Source organism: Vigna umbellata, chromosome 6, assembly GCF_029865625.1.
Source record: "Vigna umbellata cultivar VRB3 chromosome 6, Vumbellata_1.0, whole genome shotgun sequence".
NCBI classification, from domain to species: Eukaryota; Viridiplantae; Streptophyta; class Magnoliopsida; order Fabales; family Fabaceae; genus Vigna; species Vigna umbellata.
Genome location: NC_142170.1, coordinates 9,676,261 through 9,694,645, shown reverse-complemented (window position 1 = coordinate 9,694,645; position 18,385 = coordinate 9,676,261). Strand labels below are relative to the sequence as shown.

At 34.9% G+C, this 18,385-nt stretch overlaps 3 protein-coding genes across 11 annotated transcripts; 1 reads left to right on the top strand and 2 right to left on the bottom strand.

The window, feature by feature from the left end:
- Nucleotides 1-374: 374 nt before the first annotated feature.
- On the bottom strand, nt 375-5,859 carry LOC148196769 (uncharacterized). 9 transcript variants are annotated; one of them, XM_088092731.1, is made up of 11 exons: nt 5,366-5,859; nt 3,485-4,526; nt 3,140-3,406; nt 2,546-3,024; nt 1,805-2,464; nt 1,463-1,721; nt 1,215-1,382; nt 1,033-1,137; nt 882-930; nt 704-799; nt 375-606 (listed from the first exon to the last, which is right to left on the bottom strand). In XM_088092731.1, the coding sequence occupies exons 5-6, from the start codon at nt 2,270-2,272 to the stop codon at nt 1,590-1,592; spliced, it is 600 nt and encodes a 199-aa protein (XP_087948857.1). In that variant the 5' UTR covers nt 2,273-2,464; nt 2,546-3,024; nt 3,140-3,406; nt 3,485-4,526; nt 5,366-5,859; the 3' UTR covers nt 375-606; nt 704-799; nt 882-930; nt 1,033-1,137; nt 1,215-1,382; nt 1,463-1,589. The 9 variants fall into 9 exon arrangements, with proteins under 9 accessions (XP_087948857.1, XP_087948861.1, XP_087948859.1 ...); XM_088092735.1 differs by having other exon boundaries at nt 3,485-3,538; XM_088092733.1 differs by having other exon boundaries at nt 3,485-5,493; nt 5,603-5,859.
- A 4,319-nt stretch (nt 5,860-10,178) lies between these two features.
- On the top strand, nt 10,179-13,571 carry LOC124848590 (G-type lectin S-receptor-like serine/threonine-protein kinase At5g35370). The gene is made up of 2 exons (XM_088093208.1): nt 10,179-12,782; nt 13,158-13,571. Exons 1-2 carry the CDS (start codon nt 10,306-10,308, stop codon nt 13,261-13,263), a joined length of 2,583 nt encoding a protein of 860 aa, XP_087949334.1. The 5' UTR covers nt 10,179-10,305; the 3' UTR covers nt 13,264-13,571.
- Nucleotides 13,572-13,805: 234 nt separating this feature from the next.
- Nucleotides 13,806-15,850, bottom strand: LOC148196768 (uncharacterized). The gene is made up of 3 exons (XM_088093507.1): nt 15,670-15,850; nt 14,806-15,513; nt 13,806-14,623 (listed from the first exon to the last, which is right to left on the bottom strand). Exons 1-3 carry the CDS (start codon nt 15,848-15,850, stop codon nt 13,806-13,808), a joined length of 1,707 nt encoding a protein of 568 aa, XP_087949633.1.
- Nucleotides 15,851-18,385: the final 2,535 nt, after the last annotated feature.

The window sequence follows — 18,385 nt, the reverse complement described above, 5'->3', positions numbered from 1 at the left end:
CTACTGCAGAAAGGGCTTTATACGTCTGTTCTTTTGGTTTTTTGACGTCTGACCTGTACCCGACGTCTTTATGGGTGACGTTAGTTAGACGTTGGGGGTAAGACTCGGACGTCTATATAGACGTCCATTGTGGTCAGGCCCGACGTCTATATAGACGTCCGAGGCATACCCCCGACGTCTATATAGACATCGAAAGAAGATACCCCGACGTCCATATGCTTGAAACGGGTTGTTTAGGGATTAGGGGGTTGGACGTCGGTTTGTGCACTACCAGACGTCTATAGACGTCCGTCAATGCACTAATCGACGTCTACTGGGGTTTTTTTTTAAATTAATTTATTTTTGCATTAAAACCACTCCTGAAAAGTAGAAAATTGTCCCAAAATAATATAGTATAGTATATATGCGTTTCATATAAAGAAAATTCTACTTAATGTACAAAATAATCCAATACCAAAACTATAAAGATATAAACTTAAACTAAAACTTAAACTAAGATATGTTCAACAACAAATAAAAGTGTTCCTAACTCCATCTTTGCAGAAGATAAGCTGTCCACTCCTGCCTTATCTGCCTAATTGTGCCCTCTGGTATAGGAGATGTACTCTTGAAGCGGTGCAAAATTAAAGAAAGATTCATTATGGTTTCATATATGTTTAAAGAAGAATTTGATTTGTAATGTATTCAAGGTATGCATCATTACCTCATTCCAGTCATCTGTAATGATAACTCGAATGATGGTCTTAATCCAACACATGACATAGAAGCCACATTCCCATGAATCTTGCTGCTGGTTACACTAAAATGACAAACTAAATAGTCAAGAATTTAGATCATTCAATAACATAGAAAATGAATTAGAACTATAAATGACTTACAACCTTTGGATACAAAATTTGAACTAGTTGACCTCGAGATTTATCAATAACTCTATACAGATTGAAAACACAAAGTAAAATTATCATAACTATATTTATCATAAAAGTTTAAGGTGAACATCAAATTCAAAGTCATTTTTGGAGAAACACTTACCCTTGAAGCATGGTCCTCAAGTCATTTTTCATCTTCCTGTGCAACGAACAAAACCATATAATTTTACATTGTTTGAGAATGATGACCATCAGCTGCCAGTGCGACCTATCACGAAGGACAAATAGTTATTTAACTAATTAAGGAAACTTTAATAATGAACTTTTGCATATAACAACACCTACCCATCAATGTATGGCACAAGGTATACGTCTCTTTTTGACTCATCCATCCATGTTTGCAAATAATGTTGTCTGTTTTCAAGTGTGTTACCAGAAGGTTGAATGATCTAAGGTTCAAAAAATCCGTACATGGAAGACCGACCTTGGTCTACAATGATTGTGTCCATGTACCTAAAACAACAAAGTTAAGTTGTTAGAAACTATAGGAATCTAAATAAAAGGAATATGGAAGACAAAATTAATTATCTTACATGCACCACAGTTGAATGATGGAAATATTCAACATCCTGTCTCCCCCAATCACCTTCAATGCATCAGACAATGTGATATATACTAGCACATGGGGGGCAGACCAAATACTCTTAAATCCCAGTATAGTTATAATGGTGCTCTCTTCAACCTGGATAATCTTGTCATTAGCTTTGATAGAGGATCATCCTCCGCTTCAGCCATGTCATCATCTTCATGTATGACTTTATCATGAATCGGCTGCTTTTGAGGACGTGTGAACTGAAGATAAGAATTTCATCAAAGAATTATCAACAAATATTTTTAAACTTAACATAGAAATACTAATAACAAAGACATTATACCTGTGCAGTAGCGATGTGTGACATGATCAATGCTCTAGGCCAGGCTATAAATGATCCTATGGCCTCCCCCACAAAATTAATTTCTGGAGTGGGTACAGGCACCTGAGCCTGGGGATCCCGAATCTCGTCAATCGTCACACGCACGTGGTGGGGTAATATGGGAACACCATGAATAGTTTGCCCTTCCTCAAGCACTCGTCCGACAGCCACAATGCGTGGGGGATCCCCATCAACCAACATCTCATATTGACCGTTATACTGAGTAGGTTCTACAGCAGAGCATGATCCTCTAGTGCTGACACGAGGTGGTGTGGGAGTTTCAGCGGGCCCCATGTTGCCCTGCATCATGGAATGCAGCTTCTCTTCAAGCGCTCTTTGTATTTCTTTTTGTTCTTGTAGCTGCTCCATGAATCGTTGCTCCATTGATCTCATGCTTTGGTTGAGTCTTTCCTTCCATTGAAGATCCATCTGCCTTAGTGCCTCCTAACTCATTGATTGAGTGGTTTTCTGTGTAGGGCCAAAGTAGTCACGAAGGCCAATCGCCCCAGGAACTCCACGTACATGTCCTGGGTGCTCGGGCTTTCCAATGGCCGTTTTTAGAATGTCGTCCCTACCTTGGCCAACAAATGTTCCCTAAGTCTGTTGCTCAACCAACTCATCCTGCACATAAAAAAACCAAGTTACTTAGAAGACATGCTGTGATAGATACACAATCAAACAATGTTTAGAATTTGAACTTACAATTCTTTGTGAGATCAAAGCAGCTGAGGAAGATGTCATGTTCCCATCAGATTTAGTCCGAGCAGTCTTCCACAGCTCGTACCTAGCAGGTGTAGGTGCTAGGTCCGGCGACTCAAGTCCCAAGGCATCCGCTCTAGACTTTCTAATTTTTTTTTCCAGTTTTGCATAACCACCTCTTGATAACAAGTGTGGTGCATCGTTTAGCCTTTGTCTTTCTTGGACGGCTAACATTTTACCCTGTGAAACCATGTATATAAATAAGTGTAAAATCATAAGAACTCAATGAAAGACTTTTCAGATGTTAAGAAACATATCTTCCATTACTCAGACTCTCTAAATGCATGAAACTGTATCCACTTTTCCTCTGTGAAGGTATATCGCTGACATGAATTTTCATGTTGTCTGTCTCCAAAGACATATAGTCGTGTCAGCCTTGTCTTGAAATCCCTTCATCTTATCGCTATATGCGATAACACTTTCTTTCTAATTTGTATTGTGTTTGGAATATCATAATGTTGTTGTTTAAAACAAAAAACATGTTATTGATAAGAAAAGATGAAAGAAATAAGTATATTAAAATTCTTTTAAGTAAACATGCCTGAATATCTTGCCATAAGAGGTTCTTGTCGACCTTTGGGACGTCATCCCAAGTTGCATGAAGGATAGAGACATGACTTTTTGCTAACTTACTCAGATAACTCCTAAAACTATCAGCATTTGGCCCTGATGCCTGACCTGATCTGGGGTCAATGTCAACATGTCTCCTCTTCCCATCAACGCGTCTGGATGTCACATCTGCCAATCGTGTGACGCCTCGACCACGTCTGGTCTGTCCCGATCCTGAGTCTGAGGCCGACATACCTGAAAAATTATACAAGGTTAGTAATAATTCAATTATAATGAACATAAATATAAAGTCAACACAAAAAATATAACAACCTATTAAGATATTGTTTTCTCCCAAATCATTTCATTGTGATCACTACGAATTGCCTGAATGACATCGGCAACGTCATCAACTGGGTCTTCAATGAGTCTAGATGCAACAGATGTTGTCTCAAGTATATTAAGAGAATCGTCATCATCATGTCCATGCATGTTTTTTCCTTCTAAAACCACTGACCATTTTTTATTCGCTGGATCATTTACGTAGAATATTTGTCTTGCTTGACTAGCCATGATAAATGGTTTATCGGTGTAATTCATCTTGTCCAAGTCTACCAATGTGAAACCAAAGTCATCTGTCATGACACCAGAATTTATAATATTATAGACGTCGGGGCCCCTCCACAACAGACGTTTAAGTGGCTGACAGGGTAGTTGAAGAGTTAACTTTTTCAGCCACTGAAACGTCCGTTGGAGGGGTCCCAACGTTTATAATATTATAGACGTTGAGGGAAGCCTCTTTTGGTTTAAGTGGCTGACAGTGTCTTTTCCTTTGTCCAAGAGGGAAGCCTCTTTTGGTTTCTACATACGACAACCACTCCCAAAAGAGAGGGTGTGCCGGAAAGAATAATAAATATGCTCTACAGTTCTTGGAACCTGTAAGATTTTTTTCCCTCTCTAAGGATAAAAAATGCACACTTTAAGAATAAAATGTCAGGTAATCATACTGATACTGCTCCTACAAAATCATCCATTAAAAGATCTGACAACTCCATATTCACATAATGATCCATTTTGAAACATTGAGAAACATGAAACCTGATGGAACCAAACTCATGTTTGACAAAGGAAGCATACATTAAATTACATAAGGAAGCATTAACTATAGCTAGATTATCTTTTGAACACATTTCTTCTTGTTGGGTAAATTTTTTTAGTATTCTCACTAATAAAAAGTGAACCCAAATGATGATTTAGTGGAGCCTATAAAAAATTTAACCAAACAATAACAATTTTTAAAACAATGTGTTGTCTCTCTTCCTTAAAACATAATTTAAATCCCAATACAGAGTATGCAAAGATAAAATCCATGAACCTGCGAGAATACCACAGGAATATGAATACATATAAGATAATATATATTAAGAACATATTACTATGGTGGCAACAAGTTTTGTACAACAATCAAATAAATATGTCAAGAAAAAAGAAAAGGACGAAACATCAGGAATGAAGGCTTATTTTGGTCCAGCAAGTTCAGGGAAAATGCTATAATGCAAAGATTTTCACTCCTACAAGGACGAAAAACTCCTGAAATTGAAGATGGTAATTTTCTTTTTCTTTCTAGCAGTGAGAAACCACAACAAAATTACTAGATAGCATGAAGACAAAAAGTTACGTTAGATTGTGGATTACCATTGTCGTCATAATCACCCTTTGGTTTTTCAAAAAATTGAATGATGCGGCCTCTATCATCTACTTTAACCAATCCATAATCTGATGCAGGGTTGTAAAGCAGATAAATAAATATGTAAATTTTGTTACAAGGAAATTAGTCGTTTCTATTTACTCACCCTGGAAAGAACAACTATAATACTTGCTCCGGTCCTTTTTATAAAAAAAAACTATACTTTCTTCTTTATATAAAAGAGGGTACTATCAAGCAACAAAAAAGAAACATATATGCATGAACACACCTGTTACCCACAACAGCACATGAAACAGTGATATCAGCATTTCTATCAATGTGACTCTGTTCATTTGTAACCAAAGTAAATCATAAAATTTTTGATGAATAAAAATAGTACCCATTATACAAAACAATTACAAGCCAATCCTAGCTAAGCTGCAAAATCAATTCAAGTCGAACAAAATTCTGAAAGTCAAATTTACAACAGAAAAGTGAAGAGAAACACTTAGCTCAAGCGAACGCACCTAACCTAGGCTCTGATACCACATGATGACCCCTGGTCATGGCGGATTGGTGAGAAATCATGAATCTGGTGAAAATCGAGTGGGCAAACAGAGGAAGCCGCGGAAGAAGGGGAAACGAACTACGAACCCTAGGTTCGAAGGATTCGCGGAAGAGAACAATTTAAACGGTGGAAAAGATGAATTAGTCAGTGGAAATGAAGAAATCAAAAGTTACGAATGTTTTTAAACGATACAAACCTCTAGACTAAGAGGAACAAAGACGAATCGGTAGAAAATGGTAGAAAACCCTACCTATTGAACTGAGGGTGGATTTGAGCAAATTTAATCGGTGAGAAAGTGAGACAAAGTGAGAAGAAAAGTGACAGATTTGTTTCCTAGTTTACTTGCTTGATTGCCAAAGTGAGATCAACCCCCAAGAACTTCATACCTTGAAAATGAACAAACGACGCTGGAAAGGGATACGATTAAAAGAAAATGAGACAACAGAGACGAGAAGCGGGAACGAAGGCGTGCGGAAGGAAACTAGGGTTAATTGAAAATATTTAGTGATTATCTCAAAAAATTATTTAAAAAAATAAATAAATGTTAGGGGCGGTTTAGCTTATAAACCGCCGGAATTATTTGGGTTTCAAAAATCGCCGAAAAATAACCCTTCTTAAAATATATTATTTATGTAGTGATATAATAATTTACCTGGTAATTTTTCTTATATATAAATTGATAACAATAATAATGATAATAAATTTAAATTTTTAAAATATTAAAATATAGACTAATATTTATTTTAATTATTAGAGCGAGACAAATATTTTAAAATAAAAAAGTATGTTTAATTAATTATAAATAATCATATTTATAATAGACATCGCAGAAGGATAACACATCCCCTACACATATTAGACTCTCAAATTCAAAAATTTAGTTTCGCAAATCAATCTTTTCTAAATGAATTTTTAATATTTTCTTAATAAATATAGACAACGACTCTTTATTTATTTATTTATTAAATACCTGCCCCTAGGCTGAAAACCTTAATATAGATATTTAATAAACACTTGCACTTTTATTTTTGAATACTCTATCTAGAACCATACAAATTTGTAACACATTTTAATACAAATAGTATATCATTATCATGTTCAACAAACGTCTTATAGTATTGTTGTTCACGTAGTTATTTGACATTAACTGTAGCCGCGTTAGTTGATTTAATTAGTTTGCATATCTCGTTTTCTTATATAATCACTTCTTTATTTTGAAAATTCTGAGTTTTCCAATGGCCGGAATGTTGAAGAAATATCTAATTATTAGGATGAAGTAAAAGAGGAGAAAGAAAAATATACATAAAATATGGTAGGAACTAAAATAATATGTGCAATCACTATTCTACTAAGAATTTTCTTTTATGACAATTAAATTATTTTTTTATGTAATTATAAAATTGACATAAATTGATGACATAATATAATATATTTGATTTTTTTTATCTTAGTTAAACAATCAACATAAAAAAATACCTAAAGAAATTGTAATATATTTTTTTTCTTTTTATATTAGTTATGACTATATATAACTTAGTTTCTATGTTGCTTAAGACAATAACCCTAACCAATATACAAAATGTTTTATTTGTTTAAGTAATTTCTCTCCCACAATAACAATATACAATTTCCTCTCCTCCACGTATAACAAAGAAAATCCTCAAGTAAAATATTTTCAAATAAAATAATAAGATGATAAATTGTGAAAAATATTTAAGAATGAAGCTAATTGGATCCTAATACTTTTTATATTCCTTATCTTTTAATAGAAATAAATTGTTGAATAACTACGTATTCAACATATTTAAATTAATCAATAAAATTAGTTAATTAATTAAATTTTTTGAGTTAATTCTATACCATTTCTCCATAGGAAAATCAATAACGTTATTGATATGATTATGTGCATGTGTTTATTATATAATATCCACACTCATAATTCTTGTATTGATACGGGCATTGTAAATTAAATATAAACAATTAAAATATATTTTATGTTATAATTAAACAATAGTGGAATATTACTTACATTAAGTGTAATGAACTATAGCTTCTTATAAGCAACCTAGGCAACCTTGAATAAACTTCGACATAAAAAATATAGATTAAATTGTATTAAGTATTAAATTTAGTAGTATTATCACTAACTTATTAAGAGACATAGTAGAGTAAGAAATTTACATGTCTAATGTCCAAAGTTCTTAGTTTTCTTGTTTAGTGATCAAGAGAATCATGAAAGGTTGACAAGGAATAAAGCTATCAACTTGTATTTTAATAACAATTATATTTTATATTAATGAATATTTGTTTAGTAAGAAAGTATCTACCTTAAATAAGTGAATATTACATGTAAGAAAGTTTAAAACATTACATAAGTTTTCAAGATGCCATCTATCATCCTACAAAGTGAAACATTAGTATTAACACAAAAATTATTCCTACTAAGAAAGGATGATCGATATGTCTTATTGAGGTTTTATTGACAATTGATGGCTTTAATTTCAATACTTTTGTAATTATCTTCATTACACAAAAGGTTGAATGTTAACTCCAAAATTTTAATACAAAAATATATAATTTAATTAAATATAATATAAGATTTCTCATTCCTCTAAATTATTGTAAGTCTTTTTTTATTATTATTATTAAAACTCATGACATAACTATGTTTTTTTACATTTTAATTGTTTGACACCCAAAAAAAATCATTTCCCATCACAAAATAAATATTATTAAAGAATAAATAAATAAAAAATAATTAATTATTGAGCCAAACTAAACCTCTTATCAAGATTACATGACACACTTTTAAACCAAAACTATACATTACAAGTTGATATCTGTTGTTAAAAAAAACAATTCAAACTAATACTCTAAGGTAAAACAGAATATCATTTAAAGTTTTCTCTATTTACCAAACTTGTATTAGTCAACTTATCTACGTAATGGTTTTCTTTTCTACAAATATGTGAAACTTTAAACTTTATATCTTTAAGAATTAGACACTTTCTCCATCCTTCTCTAAGAGTTTAATGAATTATATTTTGATTATAAAAAACGTTACACACCAAAATTGAGTCAAATTTCACCAAAGACGTGAAAATTTTTCCTTCAAAATACACTCTATAGTATAAATAACTCCCATAAGTTTTATAAAAAAAATTGAAAGCCCAAAAAGCAGAAAGCTACCAATCTACCACCACAAGCAGCCAAACATGAACAACCATTTGCAACACAATCAATATTTACTTTCACAAATTCTCAAATTACTAAGATCAAAAGAGAAGGGTATAAGACCGAGTTAGAATATAAAAAAATTCAACACATTAAAATGTTATATTTAATACATGGATTTAGTTGAAGAAGTATAAACCATCCTTGCAAATTACGAGATGAACTGAATAACAAAGGACAAATTAAAAGGGTTTTGAAACTTTGCATGATTATACATTTTTTCATATTATTCAAATTGCACAAATAATCACGACAAGCTTGTCAAACTGACTAGAGGACATATGATTGTTTCTCACTTCAATAAAAGAAATAAAATTCATAGGAGAGTCAATAACCTTTTCTTTTTACCACTTCTATAAATGTATACATATTTTAGATGGTAAATCCACTTCATGATATAATCTACTAGGTATTAGTTTTTCATTAAAAATCATTATAATCATGATTATTAATTTATAAAAAAATTAGCCTAACTAAAAATAATATATTACACAACAATCAATAAAAAAAAGTTTTAGAATGATTACTATGTTATGCATTATAGCATACTCCAAATTTTCTCATGTACTTTGTTTGTGATTTTCAACATGCAACTAAAATAAAAAGTAAATATTATGTATTGTGTGTATGTTTTAGCTTTTTGTAGATGTTGAATTGTTAAACACATCAATAATTAAATAAATTTATTATTTTTTTAAGCATTCTTATGGATTTTTCTGGGTGAATCTACTTTTTGTTAATGAAATTTTATAATATATTATTGAAGTTTAATTGATAATTATAGTGGGAGTAACATTTTTGACATCTAGAGATATAGCCCAAATCAAATCAATTTTTAAAAAATAAATAATATCGTTTCTCCAATCCAACAAATGAGAAAAGTAAACAACAAGAGATTATTAGAAGGATTCTGTTCGAAAATCGTTTTCTTCGAGAGGTACTTTCTCTCGTTTGATAGTTATCATCTCCAACTCCAACGTTTGCGTGAACACGCAATCTGGAATTGACCCATTTGGCATTTTCGTTTCACTGTCCCTTTTATCTGCGCTTGGAGGCCGTGCCACCCTTGACTTCATGATGCAGACAACTTGTGTATCATGTTTTCTCCTTTTCCAATCTCCCATACTAAGTCTTTAAAAAGAAAGAGGTTTACTGTTTCTTTCTTTTTTGTTAAATAAATAAAGTATACACTAACACATGAGTTGTGGAGGAATGTATGATGCATGCATGCACTGCAATTATTTCTGATTATATTATATTAAATACTCACGTCATGCTGCCCCATAAGTCACTGTTTTTTAAAATTAGTCTGCTTTATTTAGACAAACAATAATTTGAGGAGAAGAAGGTTTGTGGAAGGAGTGCTGATACAATATCATACAACGTGAGAAAGAAATGGCAATGACTCTTACGTTAAAAAAAGTTTCTGTTCCTTAAATTTTATCCCCGTGTCTTCTCTGCCTATTCATCTTATAGAATAAATATTTGCCACCACACCTTCGCTTTCACTATGAATTGGAATTTGAAAGAGTTTATCAGTGAGGGCTGTAACAATTTTTCAATAGTCAACGCAGAAATGGGTAGCAGCAGCATACCAGAAAATAAAATTGAAACCACAAAGCCATTTCTTACGTGTCTCAGTTCTGCATTTCTTCAAATTACACCATGAAACCTATCTTAACTCTCTCTTGCATTTTGTTTTTCTGCACTACCATTTCGGCTCACACTTTTTCATATATCACTCCAAATTTCTCTGCCTCGTATCTTCATTTCATCGATGACTTTGGTACGTTCCTGGTGTCTCCCAATAACACGTTCAAGGCTGCTATATTCAACCCCGGTGGTCAGCAAACAAGTTTCTACCTGTGTGTCATTCACGATGCGTCCAAAACTATCATTTGGTCTGCTAACCGTGATGCCCCCATCTCAGATTCTGGAAAAATGCTTTTAACTGTCAAAGGGATCACAATTGTCGACTACGATGGGAACACCAAATGGTCAACGCCATCACTCAAATCACAAGCAAATAGGCTTGTGCTGACCGAGATGGGAAATCTCGTCTTACAGGATACGTCCAATGGTTCTCTCTGGGAGAGTTTCCAAAGCCCAACCGATACAATTGTTATTGGACAGCGTTTACCTGTCGGAGCGTCTTTGTCAAGTGCAGCATCGAATTCAAACTTGTCAACAGGAGATTTCAAGCTCACGATTTCTTCCTCTGATGCAGTGCTGCAATGGTATGGACAGACCTACTGGAAACTTTCAACTGATACAAAAGTTTTTAAGAATTCAAATAATATGGTGGAATACATGGCCGTAAACAATTCAGGGTTTTATCTATTTGGAGATGGTGGAACAGCTTTTCAACTGGGATTGCCACTGGCTAATTTTCGAATTGCCACGTTGGGTTCCTCTGGGCAGTTCACTATCAACAGCTTTTCTAGCGCTGGCTTGACGCAGGAGTTTGTGGGGCCAGATGATGGTTGTCAAACTCCCTTGGCTTGCGGAAGAGCAGGGTTATGCACTAAGAGCACTGATTCCTCTTCACCTGTTTGTTCTTGTCCCCCAAACTTCCGCGTAGGCTCAGGTACTTCTGGTGGTTGTGTGCTGAGCAATGGATCCCATTCCTTGCCACTTGCTTGCGAAAATTCTTCAGTTGTTTCGTTTTCTAATATAGGGTATGTTCAATACTTTGGCACTTTTTACTCGGATCCGGTTATGTATAAAGGGGATTTATCTTCCTGTCAAAAATTTTGTTCCAATAACTGTTCCTGCTTGGGAATTTTGTATAAAAACACATCTGGTTCTTGCTACACGATTGAGAATGAGTTGGGGTCCATTCAGGCAAGTGATGGAGATAACAGAGACATGTTGGGGTTTATTAAAATTAACGTTGTTGAATCTAAAACTGGTACTGACGATGATAGTGGTAATAAGCAAAATTCTCAAAATGGGGGATTTCCTGTGGCAGTAGCGGTGGTGTTACCTATTATTGGATTCATTATTTTGATGGCCATAATTTTCCTTGGGTGGAGAAGATTGATTCTTCTGTCAAAGATTAAAGAAGTGAAACTAGGGAAAAACTCACCTTCTTCAGGGGACTTGGATGCCTTCTACATTCCTGGATTACCTGCAAGGTTTGATTATGAAGAGCTTGAGGAAGCCACAGAAAACTTCAAGACTCTTATTGGGTCAGGTGGGTTTGGAACTGTGTACAAGGGTGTGCTTCCTGACAAATCTGCTGTAGCAGTAAAGAAAATAGTGAACATAGGTATTCAAGGGAAGAAACATTTCTGCACTGAGATCGCTGTCATTGGAAACATCCACCACGTGAACTTGGTCAAACTGAAAGGCTTCTGTGCTCAAGGGAGACACCGGTTGCTGGTTTATGAGTACATGAACCGTGGATCCCTAGACCGAAACCTCTTCGGTGGTGGACCCGTGTTAGAATGGCAAGAGAGGTTTGATGTGGCGCTTGGAACAGCGCGTGGACTTGCTTACCTTCACAGTGGCTGTGAGCAGAAGGTTATCCATTGTGATATCAAACCCGAGAACATTCTCTTGCAAGATCAGTTTCAGGCTAAGATATCTGATTTTGGACTCTCCAAACTCCTCAGCCCCGAACAGTCCGGTCTGTTCACAACAATGAGAGGCACACGTGGTTATCTTGCTCCAGAGTGGCTCACCAACTCTGCCATTACAGAGAAAACTGACGTGTATAGCTTTGGAATGGTGCTTCTTGAACTCGTCAGTGGAAGAAAGAACTGTTATTTCAGGTCAAGAAGCCATAGCATGGATGAAAGCAACAGTGGTGGAGGCCATTCCTCGACATCATCAACAACTGGGTTGGTTTATTTTCCTCTATTTGCATTGGAGATGCATGAACAGAAGAGTTACCTGGAGTTGGCTGATCCAAGACTAGAAGGACGTGTGACATATGAAGAACTGGAGAAAGTGATTCGCATTGCCTTATGTTGCGTTCATGAAGAACCTGTACTGAGGCCAAACATGGTGACTGTTGTTGGTATGTTGGAAGGTGGGACTCCATTGCCACATCCGAGGATAGAATCTTTGAACTTCCTGCGCTTTTATGGGCGAAGGTTTACTGAGGCTTCCACAATAGCGGAAGAAAATGAGTATGGTTCTTTGATAGGTATAAGTTGCCTTGATTTCAAGGATCAAGGAGCCTCCTAGAATTAACAGAGAAAGATGATGAAAATTCTTCTTCTTTCTATTCATTTCAAGTTTGGGTATTTAACAATGTTCACGTTATCAATGATTGGCTACCCGTGAATTGTGGAAACAGAGAGCATCAATAACAGAAAGTACAGCTCAGCAATTATAGTGAATACTGACAAAATAGAAAATACTAGAAATCTTTCTACTTGGTGATGTAGTCCTGGAGATAATTTGGCATATTGTGCTCCCTACTAGGCCTCTCTCTCATATTTCCTCTGTTGTCATTGCTAGGCCCATTCAACACATCAGAATTTGGGCCAAAGCCTATATTGCTATCATTCTTTGATGCATCAAGAAGCACGTAGATCTACAAGCATACCAAGTGATTCACCGTCCCATGGTTTTTCTTACATGTCTTCACAAAATATCTCAGGGCCGAGATAGGGAATCCTGGGTTTTTTCACCAAAGTAGGCAAATATGCCTTCAATATTAGTAAAATGGGCAAAAATTGACGCAAAGTGAAGTCGTGGGGGCCAAAACGACTTCAAATGAAGAAGTCGTGCCCCCCAGCACGACTTCACACTGTACATTTGTTCAGTGTTGAAGTCGTGCAACCCAAAAACGACTTCTGGGTGCTGTAATCGATTACTGAACACTGTAATCGATTACAGAGTGTTGAAATCGTGACCCCCCTGCACGACTTCAAATAAGTAGGCAGAAAACATACTGGTAATCGATTACGACACTTCTGTAATCGATTACCAGTGTTTTTGTGGTGCAAGAATCACTCTGGTAAGCGATTACAATCTTATTGTAATCGATTACCAGTGTGTTTTTGGTTGGTTTTTGAAAATGATTTTGCATTTTACATATGTTATGTATTGGTTGTGTTAAACGAAAAGAGAAAATAATTATTAATAAGAAATTTTAATATTAATATATCAATAATCGATTTGATTACAATTGGGTAAGATTAAGAAAAAAACTAATGACGAAAGGGACAATTTTCCCTATGATGACCTTCGTTGCGGCAGTAAGAGCATTTTTTTGGCTTATCTGGATTGGATTGATCCATTTCATTATGAAGCCTATTTGTGGATGGTCTTCCGGATGCCTTGCGTCGCATTTTAGGATCTGGTATGAAGTTTGGACCTGTATACGCAGACCAATAATCTTGATTTTGGATTGGGTGAAATTGTACTTCGTAAGCCTTGAAAATGTTGTTAAGACTGTACACTGGATCGATTACTTGGGTTAGTGGGATATGCGAAAATGCACAAACAGCAATGACATGATGACATGGGAGACGAGTAGCTTGGAAGTGACCACAATCACACCACCATTCATTTAGGCTGACCTTGTAGGAAAGTGGAACAGGGCGGTAGTGGTGAGGTGTTGAAATTTCCTGAACATCAAATTCAGAATTTTCACGGTTGTAGCGATGAACATGACAAAATGCGGATTGTTGTTGGTTTTTCCTAATGATGTCGGCGATTTGTTCAGGAAATTGGTGTCCTGCTTGTAGCATACAGTTCGCCTTTAATTCGCATTCAACAAAACATGATTGTGTCCTCTCAAATGTTGTTCTGATGAGAGCACATATTGGTAATGAACGTGCTCCCTTTAAAATGGAGTTGGTGCACTCAGCAAGATTAGTCGTCATATGTCCATATCTTCTCCCTCCATCAAAAGCCTGAGACCATTTTTGTAATGGGATTTTATCTATCCAAGCAACTTGTTGTGGGTATTGATTTCTCAATGCAGCAAGTTTTGCCGTCACAGTTGGTTGCTTGACCTCGTAAGCTGTAATGATGTAATGAATAAATAAATTGAAGAATAATGTTAACAAAATTATAAAAGTAAAAATGTATGAAGAATGTTTGTAGTAATACCTAAATTGATGAATTGTTTTTTGAGGTCGTGATTTTTAAATTTGTTGTTGAAGTTGGATGCTAGATGACGTATGCAATAAACAGAGTTCAAACCATCTTGTTCCCAACCAACTTCTTCTGATCTTAAGGCCGATAGGATACCCTTTCCTCTGTCAGTGATGATGCAAATATTTTGCTGATGGCAAACATGTTCTCGAAGTAGTTGAAAGAACCATATCAAGGCCTCCTTTGTCTCACCTTCTACAATGGCAAAGGCCAATGGGAAAAGATTTCTATTGCCATCTTGAGCTATGGCGGTGAGCAAAGTTCCCTGATATTTACCCATTAGAAATGTACCATCAACTTGGAGAATGGGTTTACAGTATTTGAATCCTTGTATGCAAGGACCGAAAGACCAGAAAACTCTTTCCATAATATAGCAATTATTGTCGGTTTGTCCATCAATCTGCACTGGAGAACCAGTGCATTGTAAAATTGTACCTGGGTTTGCTTCCTTGACGGCATGCAACCACCTTGGCATATGGTTATAAGAGTTCTGCCAATCTCCAAACTCCATAGCAAGAGCCTTTTGTTTAACGATCCAAGCTTTTCTGTATGACACAGAATATCCGAATCGACCTTTAATATCTGCAATCAAACTCTTGATTGGAATGGATGAGTTTGTCCTGACTGAATTTGATATGATCGCGGCAATGTGAGTACTATCAAGATTTGTATGATCTTCAGATAGTATTGTTGAGAAACACGTATGTTGTCCGTCTATATTTTTGATTTCCCAATATTTACGGACTTTGCTATAAGCTGCCCTCAAACGCCATTGACAACCGTTGTGATATTCCACACAACGAATAACATAAATGTTGGGCTTCGATTCAACGACGGTGTATTTGTAACCGTTGGTTATGTGATAATGTTTGATTGCAGCAATAGTTTCGTCCTTTGACTAGAACTGCATACGTTCATTCAACTCTGCAACGACATGTGCATATGATTGTGTGATGTGGTCGTCGTTGTTGTCATCTTCAAGTATGTTGTCTAATTCATCATCGGTGCTGAAGTCATCAACGTTATCTAATATCAAAGGTTGTTCGTCGATGAATTGCGATGATGAAGATGCTGGAAAGTTCCCTGATGCCATAATGTTATAGATGTTTGGGAGAATATGTTAGATTGGAGTAGAAGGAGAGCTCTTGGGCGTTCAGTTTGGATGCGAAGATGGTATTGTTAAAGATAGATATATATAGAAGTTGTCACTGTGAAAGGTTACTTTTGATAACTGGTAACTGGTTGTTACGGTCTGAAATAATAAGTACTGATAAGTGGGTGTTACGGTCTAAAATAGATGTACTGAACACAAATATAGCACTGTCAATATAGCACTGTCATGTAGTATTACATTGATTTCATTTCGTATAAAGTCATTTGCAGTGTGGTCTTATATAAGGTTTTCATCACACGTTTTATTTATTACTTATAGATATTGAGAAAATAATTTGTTTTAATGATGTTAAGAAATAAATAATGTAGTATTTAGATGTATCAAAATAATATTTTTACATAAGTAATTAAAATCTGGAAAATTGTAGAAATAGGATTTAAGAAAATAAAAATGAAAAAAGGGAAGTTGTGGGGAGGGGGCACGACTTCAATAGGTGAAGTCGTGTGACCCCTACACGACTTCAATGGTTGAAGTCTCTAAGGGGTGACAACTCTTAGTTGGTCATATATGAGATTGGAGGACTCTAATACGTGACGGTATTTGGTTGGACAATGTTAAAGTGAGATTGTATTGTGGTAATTTTACAGAGATATTGGATAAATTAATGCATGATGTATGGGAATGATGCACGTGTATTAGTTAACGTTGATATAGGGTGTATTGAAATTCTTGGAATGATTTAATTCCTAAGTGATGATACTTTCTTATGGTGAAGTATGATTGCTAATGTAGACAATAAAAATGTGTCTATTTTAATTATGATGGAGTTTGTTGTGTATGATGAAAATAATGCATTTTGTAAAAATTTCATATCTCTTAGTATAAGAAAGGGAGTGAGTGTTGGTAACTATATAATGGATTATAAGTCTATGTTGTTTCTTTCCCCAAGTTTAAGACAACCTGAGCTAGTGTTTGACATTTCTTATAATTTTGTAGTAGAGTGTTGTTAGGTGTAACTAAATTCTTGTTCTAGAGATTGCAGGTATACTTAGGGTCAATGATCAAAGGCTTAAGCGTATTTGAACTTTCCATGTTATATTGTTTATGTATCCTTATTTATTTCTCTCTTAGTAGAATGATTCTCATGAATAAAATGTTAGGCCTTTTTTTTTAACAAATTTGATACCAACTAAAGAAAATATCCATTTATACTATAATTCAATACTTTTTTTTGTTATTAATGTGGATCCAAAAAAAATCTATATATTTAATTTACATTGTTAGTTTGAGTTCCTTCATTCTTTCCTTTTTTTATTTCTTCTTATTTGACCTCATATATCTAGTCCTTTGTGCTTTCCCCTTAATAATAGGTACCAAAAAGATCGTTAATGATCTTTATGTCCTTGTAAGTTCATCTCTGCTTATAAGTTTTCTAATCTTATAATAGTACACAAAGTTTCTTATTTGTTAAAAAAAATTATTATACCTCTATACGATCATAATCAATTTTTATACTTCATGTGTTACATATCGTGAGTACAAGTAAGCTTAGTAGAGCTAGCTTAGACATATGTCTATGTTATAGCTAAAAAATATTGTGTTCTAGCTAGGATTAACTTGGTGTCAAGTGGCATTACATACATTTTTCTCTATTGAAGACATCTTAAGTATCATATGCTACTTAAAGTCTTATTTAATAATGTCTTCAAGAGAAAGAAAATAAAAGATAAAATGAATTAATTTTTCCTATAACTAAAGTAAAATTATTCATAAATTAAATTCCATCTTTAATGTTAACGAATTTTGAGAGCAACAAATTAAGGTGAAATCTGTGTTCATTTTAAAAGAAATACAATGACTGATTTGCAGGAAATTGTATGATGGAGAAGGTTTCCATCACCTGTGAATGTGGTGAGATTTGGAGGGATGGAGGGTATAAACTCTCATTTGCCCTCTAGTTGTTTTATAATTCCACACATTGACATATTTGATTCTAACTAATAAAGAACCGATTACAAGTGCATTGGTAATACGAAAAACACATTGAGCTTACCATTGTGCATTATTCCATGTTTGAAGATGAAGAAGACGAAGAATAGTGGTTAAAGATGAAATTTTTTTGAGGTGTATTTGGTTCCAAGCTTAGGAAGAAAAACACATAAACATGTATTTAGTTCCCATTTCTCTTTATTCGGTTCCCCAATTTTCAGAATAGGTGTATTCAATTCTTGAGCATTGTATTCGGTTCCATGGCATTTTGGTGTGGATGTTGGATGTTGTATTCGGTTCCAAAGTGGGTGTAATTGGTTCCCTTGGAGCAGTTTGGGTTGCAAGCATCATGGTGGAGGCGCCATGATCTTTGACGAAGGTGGAGGTTGTAAGGTTCGTGGTGGACACTAACGAAGGTGAAGGATGCAACCTAGCTTGGCGTTTTGGTGTTTGGTTCCAAGGTTGGTGGTGGAGGCGTTAACAAAAGAAAACTTAACAAAAGAGAAGAGAAGAAATGGGCAATTG

Excerpts from the sequence above, each read along its gene's own strand:
- LOC148196769 (XM_088092730.1), bottom strand. The coding sequence starts at position 2,272 with ATGGATCTTCAATGGAAGGAAAGACTCAACCAAAGCATGAGATCAATG. Across the intron at positions 1,722-1,804 it reads CACACATCGCTACTGCACAG|TTCACACGTCCTCAAAAGCA; the intron begins GTATAATGTCTT and ends TCTTATCTTCAG.
- LOC124848590 (XM_088093208.1), top strand. The coding sequence starts at position 10,306 with ATGAAACCTATCTTAACTCTCTCTTGCATTTTGTTTTTCTGCACTACC. Across the intron at positions 12,783-13,157 it reads GCGGAAGAAAATGAGTATGG|TTCTTTGATGCATCAAGAAG; the intron begins TTCTTTGATAGG and ends ATATTGCTATCA.
- LOC148196768 (XM_088093507.1), bottom strand. The coding sequence starts at position 15,850 with ATGGCATCAGGGAACTTTCCAGCATCTTCATCATCGCAATTCATCGAC. Across the intron at positions 15,514-15,669 it reads CGTTGCAGAGTTGAATGAAC|CTTATAGCAAAGTCCGTAAA; the intron begins GTATGCAGTTCT and ends GTTTGAGGGCAG. Across the intron at positions 14,624-14,805 it reads AGTTGGTTGGGAACAAGATG|CTTACGAGGTCAAGCAACCA; the intron begins GTTTGAACTCTG and ends ACATCATTACAG.